General features: G+C 29.1%; 1 protein-coding gene across 1 annotated transcript; it reads right to left on the bottom strand.

The window, feature by feature from the left end:
- Nucleotides 1-492: 492 nt before the first annotated feature.
- Nucleotides 493-15,380, bottom strand: P5CS (Delta[1]-pyrroline-5-carboxylate synthase). The gene is made up of 9 exons (XM_088189745.1): nt 15,127-15,380; nt 7,822-7,998; nt 5,361-5,504; nt 5,187-5,294; nt 4,960-5,133; nt 4,706-4,894; nt 4,436-4,631; nt 3,364-4,371; nt 493-981 (listed from the first exon to the last, which is right to left on the bottom strand). The coding sequence occupies exons 1-9, from the start codon at nt 15,250-15,252 to the stop codon at nt 719-721; spliced, it is 2,385 nt and encodes a 794-aa protein (XP_088045871.1). The 5' UTR covers nt 15,253-15,380; the 3' UTR covers nt 493-718.
- Between the last annotated feature and the right edge of the window lie 1,050 nt (nt 15,381-16,430).

The raw sequence follows: 16,430 nt of genomic DNA on the forward strand, positions 1-16,430 counted from the left end.
TATATAATAGCATTTTATTATTGAAAATTAATTAAAAGCTAATAATAATGAATAAATTTGAAAAGTTTCTAGCTGTGCGGCTTAATAGACATAATTCAAGTTACACAACACGCATCTCAAAAACAATGTATGTATATAAATAATGTATTTTTATTATTATAAACAAAAAAAAATGTTTCCAAAACAACATATGTACATATATTATGGTATTTTATAATTATAAATAAAGAAAAAAAAAAGTTAGGATGAAAATCGAGAATTTTCTAGCTGCGCGGCTTAATATAAACAGTCATAGCTACATATGGCGTATTTAGAAAAAATGTATGTACATATATCAAGTAATTTTAATACAACAATTATCGATTTTAATGAAAAAATCGTAAAATTTCTCAGACTATAAGCTATGTTACTTTAAAGAAAATGGCAGTTTTGACAGTAAATCGAAGAAAAAGTTTCACTGTTAAAATTGTTCTTTTCTTAGAGAAAAGCATATTTTTTTTTAAATTTTCGTCTGCTCTTAGTTTATTTTAACGATACATTTATAATTATTATAAAATTTTGCCTTTACAAGCGTTTTTCACTCGGCTTGTTACAGTTTCTAATATTGAACTAATCAATAATACTAAAAATGCATATAATTATAAATAAAAAAGCGTGTAACATAAAATAAAACTAGAAAAACGCTAGTGTGGCCTAGTCCTATAACATTTTAGCTAAATTAATCAAGTGGTAACGATTCGTGGAGATAAGTGCGTGGTCCTCCATCGTGAAAATCACCCACGGTGTGATCGGATCCGTTCAAAACCCATTTTGTTGTAAGTAGTCCTTCGACGCCCACTGGTCCTCTGGCGTGTATCCTGGCCGTGGAGATTCCGACCTCAGCTCCCAGACCGAACCTAAATCCGTCGGCGAATCTTGAACTGGCATTGTGGAATACGCAGGCGCTATCCACTTGACTTTGGAAGCTCGCCGCTACGCTATCTGTAAAAACAAAACAAATATTTAAGTAACTCATTGCATTGTAAATTGTTTGGGAGTTAGTCGAGGCGGTGCCCATCACTTAAGCTGTCTGAAAAACGTTCAGTATCGGTAAGGTTCATTGGTCGCAATGATCAAGGGTTTGACGACTGCGGGGTTACATCGCTTGAGCTAGAGGTTTTTCATTACAATGGTGCTACAGTGCATTCGTTAACCTTTACTTGACAAAAAGTTATTTCTTATTGAATCCACTGCGGTCCAATTTATTTATTCACAAGAATTAGGCTTCTTACCTATTATTTACATATATCATTTATTTAGGGTATACCCTTTACCCGTTCCAGACGTTGGGACCACTACATGAAAAAAACCCACCCAAGAATGCAATGACAAAAGAAGGAATGTTTCGCTATATCCCTATAAATAGTATTTAGTTAATTATTCACTATTGTAATTCACACAGCATCATTGGTTCTCAACATATTTTTAATCGCACGGAATTTATTGTTGATATATGAAACACTAAATATATTTATTTATGTGTCTTAGAATTATTTACATATTTATATACTTGATAGTTGGTTATATTTGTCCATCATATGATATTTCTCGAAGCAATCTTCCATATGAAGATATGATTTTAAATTACGTTTTTAAACATCTCTTTTGTTTTTCTTTCATCATTTTTTATACATAATATAGGTGTTTCCAATATGGGAATAGTACCTGTTTGATAAGCCACGCCTTGTTCATATCGTAATGATTTTTTTGTTCTTCCATACAAATACTATAATAGTGTTGCAATCTGAGGGATGAATATTGAGATGCGCATGCGCGGACCTCGCGCCTTCGGGGCGACTCCCGCGCAGATCGAGAGTTGGGGCGTGTCAAGTTGGGTGTTAGTAATGGACGCCGGTAGACACAATTCACGTGCTTTCATTTCTCAAGGCTCTGATGGCCCACGTAGCAATATTATTGTTTGTTCATTTATATGTTACAACTTATCCCTTGCGTATTTTTTTATTGCTTGTGTTAAACCTAATTGTATTAATTAAATATATTTTTTGGGAAAAGTAATTTATCAACAAGTAATATAATTGTATAGAATTGGCAGGGTAATCCAATTTAAGTTTCATATGTTGGCAGCACTGTAAATCAGACAGCTGTCAATAATCACGCGTGCTTAAAGTGTCAAATGCAAAGACCTCCAGAGAGGGGGGATGGAAAAAAGTTGGTTAGTCAATGGTCGTTTTTTTATTATTTCGATTTCAATCAGATTCATAGTATTTCATTAAATGACATGTATTTGTTTTGACAAATTCAAGGGACCGTCTCTGTTTTAAATCCAAGTTAAAATAACGATCATATTTAGACGTTTTATAACAATATTATGATACAATAAATAATAATCGAATGAAGCACTAAACCGAATTTTGACCAAAAGCAGAGCGCAAAAAACAATTATCCCTTCTCAGAAGTCAAAAATCCACGTCAAAAACAATAAAATCATGCCGTCGCCGACGCAGTGGGAACGCTCGTTACCGAGCGTTCCCACTGCTACGGCTCCGACATGATTTTATTGCTTTTGACGTGAATTTTTGCCTTCTGAGAAGTGATAATTGTTTTTTGCGCTCTCCTATTGATCAAAATTCGGTTTGAATATACTTTAGCCAATACTCTCATTCTATAAGTACTTATTAATATCGGTAAAAATAGCTATCATATTTTTAATTCTTTGTAAAATATCGAAATTCAGACAAACTAAAGAGCAATATGCGAGATGCAACGTCTGTATGTACTTCTTCTTCCGCTTATTTTCTTCTGAGAGAAATATTTTGGACTTCTTCTCGAGAATTTCTCGAGAAAATTGTCAAATCTAGAATTCTTATTACTCGAGAAATTTAAAGTATTTTTTATGATATGAAATTCAATTTGTACAAATATTCTTGAAAGGTTTACAACCTCTGCACTTTTTATAATGCTGCGTAAGAAAAGGCGGGCTTATGCCTAATATATATATATATATAATTCTTAGAAGTTTTTAATAGGCGGCTGGAAATAACAAAAAATTGTTTACAAATTTTTAACACCCGAACTCGCCTTAATTTTGCTTAAGTAATAAAATAAGACACTCAGATAAAAAACATTTCCTAAGGTGCTCGTGCCAGATGTTTGAAAATATGCATACTTTCTCGGAAGATCGAAAGTTTTTGATTGACCAAAAAAGCTTTTTCATTACTCTAACCGGTTTTATCTTTGCTTTGGTAATCTAAGAACCCGCTTCGATAAAAATAAAAATGAATGCCTTCTTTAGCTATTCTTCAAAAGCAGAAATAAGAGGCTACTGTAACGCTCAGATATTTGAAATAATAATGTTTTGCTTACCATTTTCAGTAACTATTACATCAGTATGACTGCTTCCATACGTGTGGATGTGATCTACAGCATCGTCTACATCTTTGACTACTTCAACACAGCATTCCAGAGCACCGTATTCGAACTTCATGCTTTTGGCCGGCGGAGGTCCAAAAGTCAAGAGTTGATTTAGTTTCGGACCTGCGTTTATTTTGACACCTTCCTTCTTCAACATGTTGCATACATCAATAAAAAAAGTGCCTTTGCTAATGAGATTTTCGTGTATGAGCAAAGTCTCCATGGCGTTGCAAGCCGCTGGATAGTCGCATTTGGAGTCCCTCACTATCCTAATCGCCTTTTCCAAATCTGCATCTTTATCCACATACACATGGCAAATTCCTTCAGCATGACCCAATACAGGAATGTGCTGCGATTGGGTTTGAATGCTTCTCACTAGTTCGGAAGATCCTCTAGGTATAATCAGGTCTATGTGCTTCTCCATCGAAAGAAGATCGCTGATTTCTTCTCGGGTAGACACTAAAGCTATAGCGTTTGTGCATCCGACTGTAGCCAAAGATTCCTTCACCAATTCCATCAGAGCTTTGTTAGAATGAAACGCTTCCTTTCCACCTTTGAGTAATAAACCGTTACCGGAAGCTATGGCTAACGCTGCAACTTGAGGTAGAGAATCAGGTCTAGATTCGAATATCACCAAGAGTACGCCGATTGGTACTGTGATTTGAGTCAACTCAAGATCCTCAGCGATTTTGGTTCTTCGGAGTACTCTGCCAACGTTTTTGTGACTAGCATCGGCTATCTGCTTAAGACCTACTGCTAAACTGCTCAACTTTGCGGGAGTCAGCGAGAGTCTAGATAATAGAGGCTTAGCTAGACCGTTCTTGGCTGCTTCGCTTATATCTTTAGAGTTCGCTTCTAAGATTTCAGCTTGTCTTTTAATAAGAAGATCTGCTAAGGTGTTCACAGCTGAAGCTCTATCTTCAGGAGATAATCCTTGGAGCACGCGACTTCCGTGCCGTGCTGAAATATTCGATTATGTAACGATAGTACAAATTCTAGTGTGATTAAAAAATACACGACTTACCGTTTTCTGCTAAAATATCCACTGGAGCGCTCCCTCCGGCTGTGATTGAGTCTGTAAAAAACGTTCCTACTTTTCTTCCGTTGATGATAGTCTTGATAGCTTTATCTTGCATTCCATTGCAAATCACTACACTCACTCCTCTGTCCAAAGCCCAAGTGGCGGCGTTGACTTTGGAGTCCATTCCTCCTGTGCCTACCTACAATTAAATAAATGCATGAATTACCAGAGATCTTACCTTGCACACAAGTGCTACTTATGCGTCATATAAACCTTAGACTTTTGGCCAAACTCGATCGAATGTCTATCTTGGGAAGTGTATGTATGCATCATTCTAGCTCCGTCTTCCCACGGAGGTTTGTTATAAATACCATCGACGTCAGACATGAGGATAAGGAGGTCAGCTTGAATCTCTGCCGATAACATGGCTGACAAGCTGTCGTTATCTTTAATGCTAATCCCCTGCAAATATAAAAAAAAACATATCACAATTGTTTGATTATCGAATGGCCGCCGAATTAACTTACCCTCTTTGTGCCGTAGCCTGCCACTTCAGCATCATCTTTGATGAACATTGGAGGACTAACTGCGTCGTTGGTGTTTACAATAGGAACAATGTTCAAAGATATTAGCTCGGATAAGGTCGTGAAGAGATTCTTTCTCGTCTGCTCGTTGTAAAAATCTGGCTTGGTCACTAAAACCTGAATACATAGTTGTACTGGAGAATTATTTTATTAAATATTTTTTTACTCACTTGTGCTATTTTGACTCCATATTGCGCAAACATAGCGTCGTACAAAGACATGAGACCAGATTGCCCCACAGCTGCAGCGGCTCTCGGTTCTAAGATGGAGAACGCGTCCTAAAATTTAATAAAAAATAAATACTTGCTAGAGTTGGTTTGGTATATTAGATGATATATACTCACTTGTCTGGTATTATCCTTGGGCGATAGAGTTTCTCTCATTGATAAGGACATGAGGAGCTCCTGAGTCAACTTTTGCTTTCCAAAAGCAACAGCACCACTCGTCACCATGATGCATTCTCTGCCTTCATTCTGGCATTCGGCTACCTAAAAAAGAACACATTTTATTAATGGCGATAATATAAGAATATTGCTTAAAATCCGAAGCACAACTGCATAAAAAACACTAAAAAAATAACATTCCGCCGCTCGACGTAATGCAATTTGAAATTCCGAAATGCAGCTAAAGCAGTCGGGCCACATATAACCATAGTAATATTTTCAAACCAAAATATGTATTTATTGTGCAAAAATATTTTTATGAAAAAAATCAAATTTTTTTAAACAATAATAGCAAATATTTAGCAGATAACCAGAATTAAATTTTTACAGAATATTAATATTTTTTAGAACGTACTGAAGGTAGAAAAACATACAATTGTCAATAAAATCAAAATATAATTAAAGATTTAAATTCATTTATGTACACGTACATTGGATTTATAATAAAAACATTTTTTTTAATTAACAGTTTACCGCCCGGAGTTTTTTTTGCCGAGCTTTCCTTGGTGGCCGGACGATTTCCCAGAATAATAGCAAACAATTATCTTTTTTAGTAAATTCCCTATAACTTGTGAACCAATTAAGATATTTAATTGAAATTTAATATGTAGCTTCCTTATGATTTTTTGCATAAATAAATCGAGACATACCTTTTGAAAATTTGTCTATTAGAGTATATGACGCACTCTGAATTCAGGAACTCCATACATATAAAAATGCATTTTATAATCAAAAGATTGCAGTATATTAAGTCTCTTCTGAACTATCGATTGATTGCTTCTCTCTTAGTGATCTTTTGTGATTTTAATTTAAAAAAAATATTTTCAATCACGCCAAAATAGAAGAAAGGGAATGATTCCATGGTTAGGTAGATTTATTTTTTGCTATTCAGTCCTCAACCAAATATGGAATGTTGAATAGAATGGTTTGCAAATCAGATACCGGTTATATTTGTAATTTCAAATTATACAGTGGAATTGCAGAAAGATTAGTAAATACAGTGATGAATGTACTAAACCCATATCTGGCAAGTGGCACCGTGTTTATGCTGACAATTTTATAATAGCGTTTTACTTGCAAATTATTTATTTTTATGGAAAACAGGACTTTGTGGAACAATGCGGAAAAATAGAGGTCGGCTAGAATCTTAAAAATATAAAATTAAGTACCCTACAGATGAAACATGACAGAAAAGGTAAAACGCTTATCCAAATATGGAAAGCAAATAATAAAAGAGATTTCAGAATGATATTTACTTTTCATAACAGCCAGATGATAGACACGGAAAAAGAACCAGAACGACCGATCTTACAATATATAAGTCTCAATGTATGACTGTAATAAATTTTTGAAAGGTGTTGATAGCGACGATCAATACTTAGTTACCTAATATTTTGAAAAACAACGAAATAAACAAAAAAGGTTGCTATGGTATTTATTGTTTAATTTGTTCCGTGTCTATCAAAATTTGAATCGCAACAGTAAAATTTTCTTTCGAGTAAGACTATAGGATAGATGCAGAAATCAGTGCAATCTATCGATTCTAAAGACATTTCATCTGTTTCGATCACATTTTGTCTTGTTGTCGATCCACTAAAAAAGCTTTCAGATAAGCTGAAAAATCATTAGTTAATAAAAATAAAAAGTGCGGAGAAAATGTGTGAGAAGAAAATGTCGCGTTAGTTCTGCACGTGGAACAAGGAAAGATACAGCATACATGTGCAGAAGTTGTGAAATTCTTCTTCATATTTACGAGTGTTTTTATACGTAGCAAAATATATTTAAATATATAAAAAAGTGTAAATAATAAAAATAAATATAAATAGTGATACAGTGTGGTTTAAGAGTGTAATTATTAAAATAAATGTGTCAGTGATAGTTGTACGCAAAAAAAGGACGCCGAAAAATTTGGTGAGTGCAAATTATATTATCATATAAATATTTTTTTTTATAAATCGTTTATGCAAAAATTTAGAAAAGCATTTAAACATACATTTTATTAAATTGCAAATAATTTGATTTTTTTATAAAAAAAAAAAAATTGTTCGCAAATGCATAAAGAACACAGAAAAAAATGTTAGGAGTTTTTTTGCAATTAGCTTTATATCTTATAAACCTTTTGTTTTGCCAATATATATTTTTATTATTAATTAAAAGTCAGACATAACTAAATATTGATTATATTTGTGAATTTCTTAAATAAAATTTTTCAGTATAAAAAATTGATTTGGTAAATAATTTATTAACTAAATGTAAGCTACAAAAAATTCAGTTAATCTGTCACTAAAATATATAAAAGTAAATATTTATTATTTGTTGTAAAAAAAAGTAGTACAGGAATCATCATAAAATTAAAGATTACCTGTTCGACTATCGAGGCTAGTCTTCCCAAAGCAAGTCCGTTGAAGTCTTCTCTAGTGATTACAGCACTCCCTAATTTGATGACTAACCTTCTGGCATACTTTAGCTGTGATCGATCAGAGAAAGTTGTCTGTTTCCTTTCAACGGTTTGCAATGTCCTCTTGTCGATGATGTCACCCTGTGGTAATAATAAATTTAATAATATTATTTACACATCATTTTTATAGTATATTTTTAAAATTCGCAATAACAATATAATGACAATTTAAGACTTTAAAATTTACATTTATAAAAAAAAGTCTAAGGTTATAAATATTTTTAAATAAAAAAATGTAAGTAAATGCATACTAAAATAAAATAAAATACTATAGTATACTTTTACAAAACTCATATAGCTGCAAAAAATAAGGGCATTTAAATATACTTAAACTTCTTATCTTGCCTTTCTACATATTTCTGATTTTAAACTCAAAAATTTGTCGTTTAGTTAGGTATTTTTTATTTTAATTACTATCAATTAATAAATAAATAAAATATTTATATTATCCTGATATATATTGAGTTAAAGTACATTTAACTATTTTTAATTTGACTGTAGCATTAACTGCTCATGATGTATTATATTAACAACAGTTGTTAATGGCCTACAAATAAAAATTAACACGTGATTAATTTTAATAAAAATTTACACGTGCATATAACACAATAATAATTGTTATTAGTCTAGATTCTCTAGATTATGTTCATAGAATGATTATTCAACAAAAAAGAGTTTTTATTATCATTAGCAATGTCATGACTATCTTGAGAACTATAAATAATTTATAAATATTGTGTATCAACTTAAAACTATCTCAAATAAGACAATCAAGTTTTATGAGATTATATTATTATTTATTTTACTTTAAGATTATTTCACAGGTAGTCATGTGATGATATATGTGGTTTATCAGCTTGGCCGTTATAAATCCATTTAGTTCGACTTTAGTCAATAGTCGAAATTATTGTTTACAATTACTATTATCTATTGTAAATGTTTACATTCAACTTGTACATTATTGTTCCTTACGTAATAATTTGCACTTGAACTCGCAATTATCTTATGCGTAGATATTATTGTTTTTTTTTTATTTTATATATATTTTATTATTTTATCGAAATAATTAAAATCAGAGATCATTATATATAAAATACATATTGTGTAAAATAAAAATTATGCTTTCCATATATTTGTATAGTATTGAATCTTAAATATACAGTAAAACTGCATAAAAAACTAGCTTAACCTTTGCCTTTCTGTGATGTACACTGAGTATACATGGCTTATTATTGTAATTTGTATAAACTTCATATCTTGCCTTTCTAATTATATATTAAAAAATTAAAACATTTAATGATTTATTTATTCTTGTATTATCAATAGTTTAAAAACTCAAATATTTATCGATTATTTTGGTATGTTTTTATTATAATTACTGTCAATTATTGAATAGTTTCAATATTTATATTATCTTGATATGTATTCAAAGAGATTAGGGTAAAGTTTATTCAACTATTTAACTTATTATTATAAAAATGCCAAATATGTTTTTTTCAAATTTTAAATCACTGATTTTTTTACATATTCTTAAATGTATACCAAGTGTACATCGCCGGAGCGCTTAATCCAATTAAAATTGAATTTATTGTATTTTTTTGAGATCAAATCTCAGTTGTTCTTTAAGAGTAAAAAATATATATAATAGTGTTTATTTTTCAACATCTTTAATGTAGGTTTTATGAAAATAATATTTAATTAGTAAAAATATTTTTTTCAAATTATGTAAAAATCGAGATGTTTCAAATTAAATGGATTTTTTTGTGTAGATCGTAGTTTTAAGTAAAGTACTTACCTATAACCTTATTTATATTTTTAGGACCACACATAATTGTTAATAAGTAGTGAAAATTCCATAAAACTAATTGATCGTCGGCGTAAACAAACGATATTGCATGTCCGAGTGGACGTCTATTAAACGTTTATTATGTTTTGGTATTTTTTATTTTTTAGTTCACTAACTTAATATTTTTTATTAAAAAATAGTTTTATTTTAGAATTGGGTTATATCGCAAATGAAATCGTTGATACAATATTCGATTATCTTATTTTTCAGGTACGTTTTTTCATTCTTCATATATGATTTTTGAATATGTGGAGCGTGACTGGCAGTTACCTCCCCTCGTTTTTTTATTCCTGATATCACTTACCCATCTCCTTAAATTAATTAGTGATGCAAAAAGCAAAAATAGTTTTCGTGCCGGTTTACTTGGCAACCGTTGTCACTCGCGACAGTCTATGTAGGAGGTCGGGCCTAGCCAGTGTAATTAGCCTTATGCAATTACTAAAAAAAGTCCAATGCCAAAAAAAAAATAATCTAAAAGCACAGTATAAATTTCGAAATGCGCTGCAAAACAGGTAATCAAGAACAGTATCCCCAGATTATGCATTCTATAGAATGGCGACGTTGCCAATTTATTCGAATTCGTATTTATTTTACGCAATTATGTACTAAAAAAAATCTGCATTAAACAATAACAAAAAGTCTGGTTCCATATTTTATCATAGGTGTCAAAGTAGCAAAAATTTTCACATTTTCCCTAAATTTTCAAGTCAGATGCGGCGCAAACATATATCAAGCGTCCCCAGATTCACTTTTCGTGGAATGACGACTTTGCTATTTTTAAATGATTTTCAATCTACATCTAATAATATAAGTATGGGTCGTAGGTTCAAGGATTGAAAGAGGCGTTAAACTTTAATTTATTTAAGGTTATGTCAGCTGGAAAACAGGTGTACCAATTCACTTTTTTCTTATTAGATAATTTTTAGAACATAATTTGTACGACTTAGTTCGATTTAAATTAATCATCATGATCTTCATCGGTGAGATTAGAAAAATCTAGATTAGCCTGGTCAATCGAAATTGTTTTTATGTAATAATCACTAATTCTGATTTACTAGACTAAGGTCCATATGTGATTCAAACAAAGGTCTTTTGAACAAATAGTGAATGACTTATACCACTTGTTTATCCTGCTCGTTTAGTTTACTTAGCTTCGGACTTGGAATAAGCGAGAATTTAGTCGAACTCGCACCTAGTAGAGCTACGTAGAATCTACCGAGACGACCCTTAAGAGACCGATAAAGTATCCGCATTTAAATCTCTAAGATATTTATTAAAGTTTCGCTTCTGAGTTGAAATAAATAAAAGTTCAGCTGAATCAGTGAAAATAAACTTTGAAAGACATTAATTTGTTACCATAGGTTTTGTACATCAAATGGACTTATAAAATAATAGTTTATAGTGTGTATGTGTGTGTGTATTAATATGATGACCTTTTTTGTAAGATGATTAGGTTAGAACCAATCTATTTTAATTTTTTTTATTATTAATTTAGAACTATTTAGCTTTGCATCTATTGTAGTATTTGTGTATAACCTTTGCTATGCCCTTATGGATTATTCTCTCCGTCCAAAAGTGGAAAGGGAATGGCAGAAACGAAACGTTGTGTCCGCAGACAACGTGAAAAAGCCGGATGTAAAAGAAAATGAAGTACATGACGAAATCGTTGTATGGAACTCCATTGAGTCTATTGTTAGCCAAAGGGCAAAAGTGTCGTTTTATCTTGTACTTTTATTTCTGTCATTTTATCTCGCTCCCGTCTGCATGTACTGTTGTGTTTATATTTTTTTCCTTGTCTTGCTAGTGTAAAGTACACGCTATTAATCGATGATACGATACAAATTATTGACATAGTTTATTAGGAAAACATTGAACGCTTATTGCCGACGTTTGCTCAACTGTAGGGATCAAGGTTTTCGTTATGAAACTATATAATACGACCAAGGTTTTGGAAGTTCACGGTGCTCGATATGGTAATTGCCAGATTCATTGACATTAATAAAGATATATATTTCAGTTAAATTCTCAATGATTTAGGCTATTTATAGACTAGTAATTTTATTTTATTTTAAATAATTTAATTTGAAGGTAAGATTGCGTTATAATTTTAGCAATAAAATATGTAGATAAGACAACAAATATTATATTAAAAAAGTTTAAGAATGTTTGATTCTTGAATTCATGAATTGAACTTAAAATTACAAATGACGCATTTAAATGTAGCCTGAGGGCTTGAGATGTATTTAGTGTAATTGTGTTGCCAAATTGATTTATAATAACGGTGATTAGCAGTTATTGATATTTAGCTTTAAGGTTATATTTAGCAAGTGTATTTTGATATATATATATTTATTCTTTTAATCGAGTTTTAAATTACAAATAAAATTGCAAATTTGTTGATTAATAGATTTTGCTATAATATTAAGCTTTTCAAATAATATTATAATCGTATAAAATAACTAAGTCAAGGTTTACATTACAAATGTTAAGAATTTGTAACTAATGTGATATAAAAATCAGATATAAGCAAATCTTAATTGGGTTAAAAAAGTGCAAAAAAAACTTTTAAATGTTCTTATTTGATATATAAATTAGAAAATACGATTTTAAACGCATTTTTACAGTAAAATTGTCTATTAATTAAGATTATTAAGTGTTTAAATTGTAAAGTATGTTTTAAATTTATTGTAAAACGCTTGATATCAGTTATAAGTCGATCTCTAAAATTACTGAAATTAAGAAACTCAATTACTTTAGAAATGATATTTTATTAATGGTTTAAGTTAAAGTTAAAAGCTATTCAAAAATAATTTTAAGATTACATAAAGTTGATATAAAAATTATAAATTGTAATTCTAATTAAGAGTTCCGTTATATAACCAGAATTTTATAACTTATGTTCCTTCAGCTTATATGGTAAAAAGTTTTTTAATTTTTCCCTTAAATTATAACCACAAACGTTTTGTTTTATATATTTTTTTTTAGCAAATTGTAGCTAATATGAAAATGGTTATAAGCCAATATATTGTTGTTTTTTTATATATATAATTAGTATGTATATAAAATTATTTTTATTATTGAAATAAATATCTGATGTATAAAGTTAGATTTGAATCAAACTTTAAAATTCATAGGTCGATATTAAAATAGCAAAATTCTAATGGATCGGGAATTAAAGTTAGTCAATTAAATTGCATTAAAAATAATTAAATTTTATTTAGATCATATCTTAGGATCGCCTAATTCGATATAAACCATTCTAAATCAAAATTTAAATATTAAAAGGCGCTTAAAAGTATTTCGGTTACTTAAATGTTATAAACAGGAAATTGTGATAGGTTAAATCACTAATACAGAAATGATAACTTGACCAGTTCGAGTGGCTTAGTCTTTTTTAGTCGTCTTTTCTCAAGCGGTCCATATTGAGGAGTTTGTTGCCTCGATGTTGACGTGCTGTTCGATTCGTAATCCGTTCCTTTATGATTTTTTTTAACATTTATGCTTTGAAAAAAATATGAATTATTTTTAAGAGCTTAATGGTTAATATACAATAAATATAATACATTTATTTTGAGTTAAGTTTTAAGGAATTGATTAAAGTAGCCTAGTTTAAAAATTAGTATTAACAATATTTATGATTCAAATGATTAGGAGTAGATAAAAAATAATTTAGACTTATATAGTCTAAATTAAGAATGATTTATTTGCTATATAAATATCTGATTCTGATTTTCAAAAATCTTGCAGTTTTAAAACTTATTTGGAAATTTTATTACTATTCGTATTTTATCAGAATTAAAAGCTTGTAAAATAAAATTAAAATAATAATTCATTCCTAAGAATAGCCAAAGGACTAAATTAGTTTATTTACTTTCTTTTCAAGGTTATGCAAAATTAAATTTTAGATTTTTGTAATTTATATGATTTGGTGTAATTTAAAAATATGATTTAAAGTTTATATAGTTAATTTAAGTACATTTTATTTGTTATACAAATATATGTTTTAAGATTTAAATTATTAATACATTTATAAATCCTGAAGTATTATGGAAAGTATATTGATGTAAGTTTTTAATTGTAATTTAAAAGTCATAAAAATTATACAACAAATAAACTTTACATAAAACTGCAGGAGTTATTAATGTATCATTAATTTTAATTGCAAAATAAATATTTTTGTAACGAATAAAACGTTTTTAAACTAACTTTATAAATTATTATTACTATCAAGGTGATTAGAGGTTATTAAAAAATAAATTTCAGATTAAATAAAAATCAATTTTAAGAAAATGTAATTTATAAAGTGAGTTTAAGAACGTTTTATTTGTTACAAAAATATCTATTTCGGGCTTTAAATTGATGATGTACTTTAAAATCTTGCAGTTTTATATCTCACATGAAAAGTTTAATAAAGTCATGTTTTAAATTGATTTTTATACATTTTAGATTGCATAAAGATCTATTCAAAATTATTATTATTAATTTTTATTATTTCGTTGATTCTTAAAAAATATAAATGAGATGTAAATAAGGTGATTAACAGTAATTAAAAATTTATTTTTAAATTGCATTTTAGATAAAAAATCAATAGGGTCAATCTTTATAATTTAAATACAATTTAGATTTAATTGTATAAAGAATGTCTTATATGTAATAAAAAATATTTATTTCGGGTTTAAAATTAATTATGTCTTCATTAATCCTGCAGTTTTATACCTCATGTGAAAAGTTTTTAATCAACATTCAGCCTTAAAACTAAATGACTTAAATTATTATTTGAAAATAAATATTTTAATATATTAATAAAACTTAAAAACATATAATTCAGTATAAAGAAACATAAATCAAGTTGCTAGTTAATTGTTATATATTATATGTTAAGATCTGCAGATTCAATAGGTTATTATGATTATCTTAAGTTGGGCTTAAAATAATAAATGATACTTAAATGTAATCTTTCTACTAATCTATAGGAAATATATGGCATTGAAAATACAATTATAGATCATAAAATAGTTATTTAAGGTCGTATTGCATACATATTTTTTTATTTTAATTATAAAATAAATAAAAATTATTAACGAACTTTTGGAAATTACCAATATTTTTAATCCTACATTTTTTTTCTGGGCTGAGATTATCGCAATATATGCATGTATATACTAATCAGCTTTAGATAATACTTTATATATTAAATATTTTATTACAATTTTATCATGTGAAATATTGGTCAATAAACAGAGATGTTAAAGGTTAATAATGATACAATATTAACAGCTGTAGTTACACGCAATGTAAAATGCTTTATTAACTAAGGAAAATTTCCATCATCTACTGACTTGTTATATAATTGATTCACTAACCTCTAATCTAAACTTTTCTGAGTAGCTTCTCGAATTGCAGCTGGCCAAGGCGCTGGTCCTGCCCCTCGTCAGCCAAGAAGCTTTGGTGACGAAGGATGAAGTTTTCGCTGCTTTCAGGCAGTACATATTTGTTTGTCCTTAAATGGGACTAGTCCAAGAATCTTCAAGTATTTTGTAGAACATCCGTGTGTAACGACCTCTCGAGTAGCACTGATAACCGACAATTGACGTTTGTTTTGCCAATGTGCTGTTATCGTCTACAATAATTAAACCGAACGTCATTGGTTGTGTTCGGTTTTCGAACAAGCGCCTAGACGCAAGCAGAGAAATTTTGACTTTCAAGTAATCGCAAAGTGAAAGTTTGATTAACGGTCGTTATAGAAATTATCAATAAGTACATTTTGGATATTTAATTAGTTTCCAAATAATAAGTGCATGACAAACTTTGTGGAATTATTTTTAAACATCAGTGTAGATTTGCTCAGCTTAAATCGTATAGTGACCATGGAAAGAGGCGGACGAAAATCGTGTTAATGGTTCACTAGAGCCTTCCAAAGTTGATTAAGATTGCTAAAAAAAAACGGAAAATTTATTTAGTATTTTTTGTTAGATAATTGTAGTATTTTATACTAATTTTAATAAATAAATATTTTATATATAATGTTAATTAGTATTTTATACTAATTAATATTATATATTTAATATTTATTTATTATATATCACCACTGAATATTTGTTATAATATGATCATTTTTAATGCTTTTTTTCTTGGAATTATGTTTAATAGCAATATTATAAATAATCTTTATTGATATTAGGAGGTATAGACATGATATGATACATAATACATTAAATTTATATCAATCAACGCCTTGAAGTGTTTACTACATATTTATTTTTATCTCGATTCAGTCGCGATTCAGATTTTTAAAAAACTTTTCTAAACAAAAAACCAATATCTAAATTTTCACTCAAATGTGTGGCGTTTTACTTTATTATTTATCAAAAATTAAGTAACTCAAAACTTATGAAATTATTTTTTAGTAATTATTCAAATCAAAGAGTTTATATGTAAAATATACTACATCTAAAAAAAAAGATTTAATGGTTAAAAATATTATGGGGTAAATACTATAAAACTGCATTGCTTGATTCTAGTTTAATTTGCAGTGTTAATTAAAATAGGTATAGTTATGGTAAAATTAAATTACTGTTGATATTCAACGGGTACGCTGCTATTTACAAATATTTATCACAATGTAGCTATGATGACGTTTCATTTATTTATCCTACGTACGTAAAAG

This window comes from Plectrocnemia conspersa, unplaced genomic scaffold (assembly GCF_051122295.1).
Source record: "Plectrocnemia conspersa isolate PC_06_02 unplaced genomic scaffold, ASM5112229v1 ptg000008l, whole genome shotgun sequence".
NCBI lineage: Eukaryota > Metazoa > Arthropoda > Insecta > Trichoptera > Polycentropodidae > Plectrocnemia > Plectrocnemia conspersa.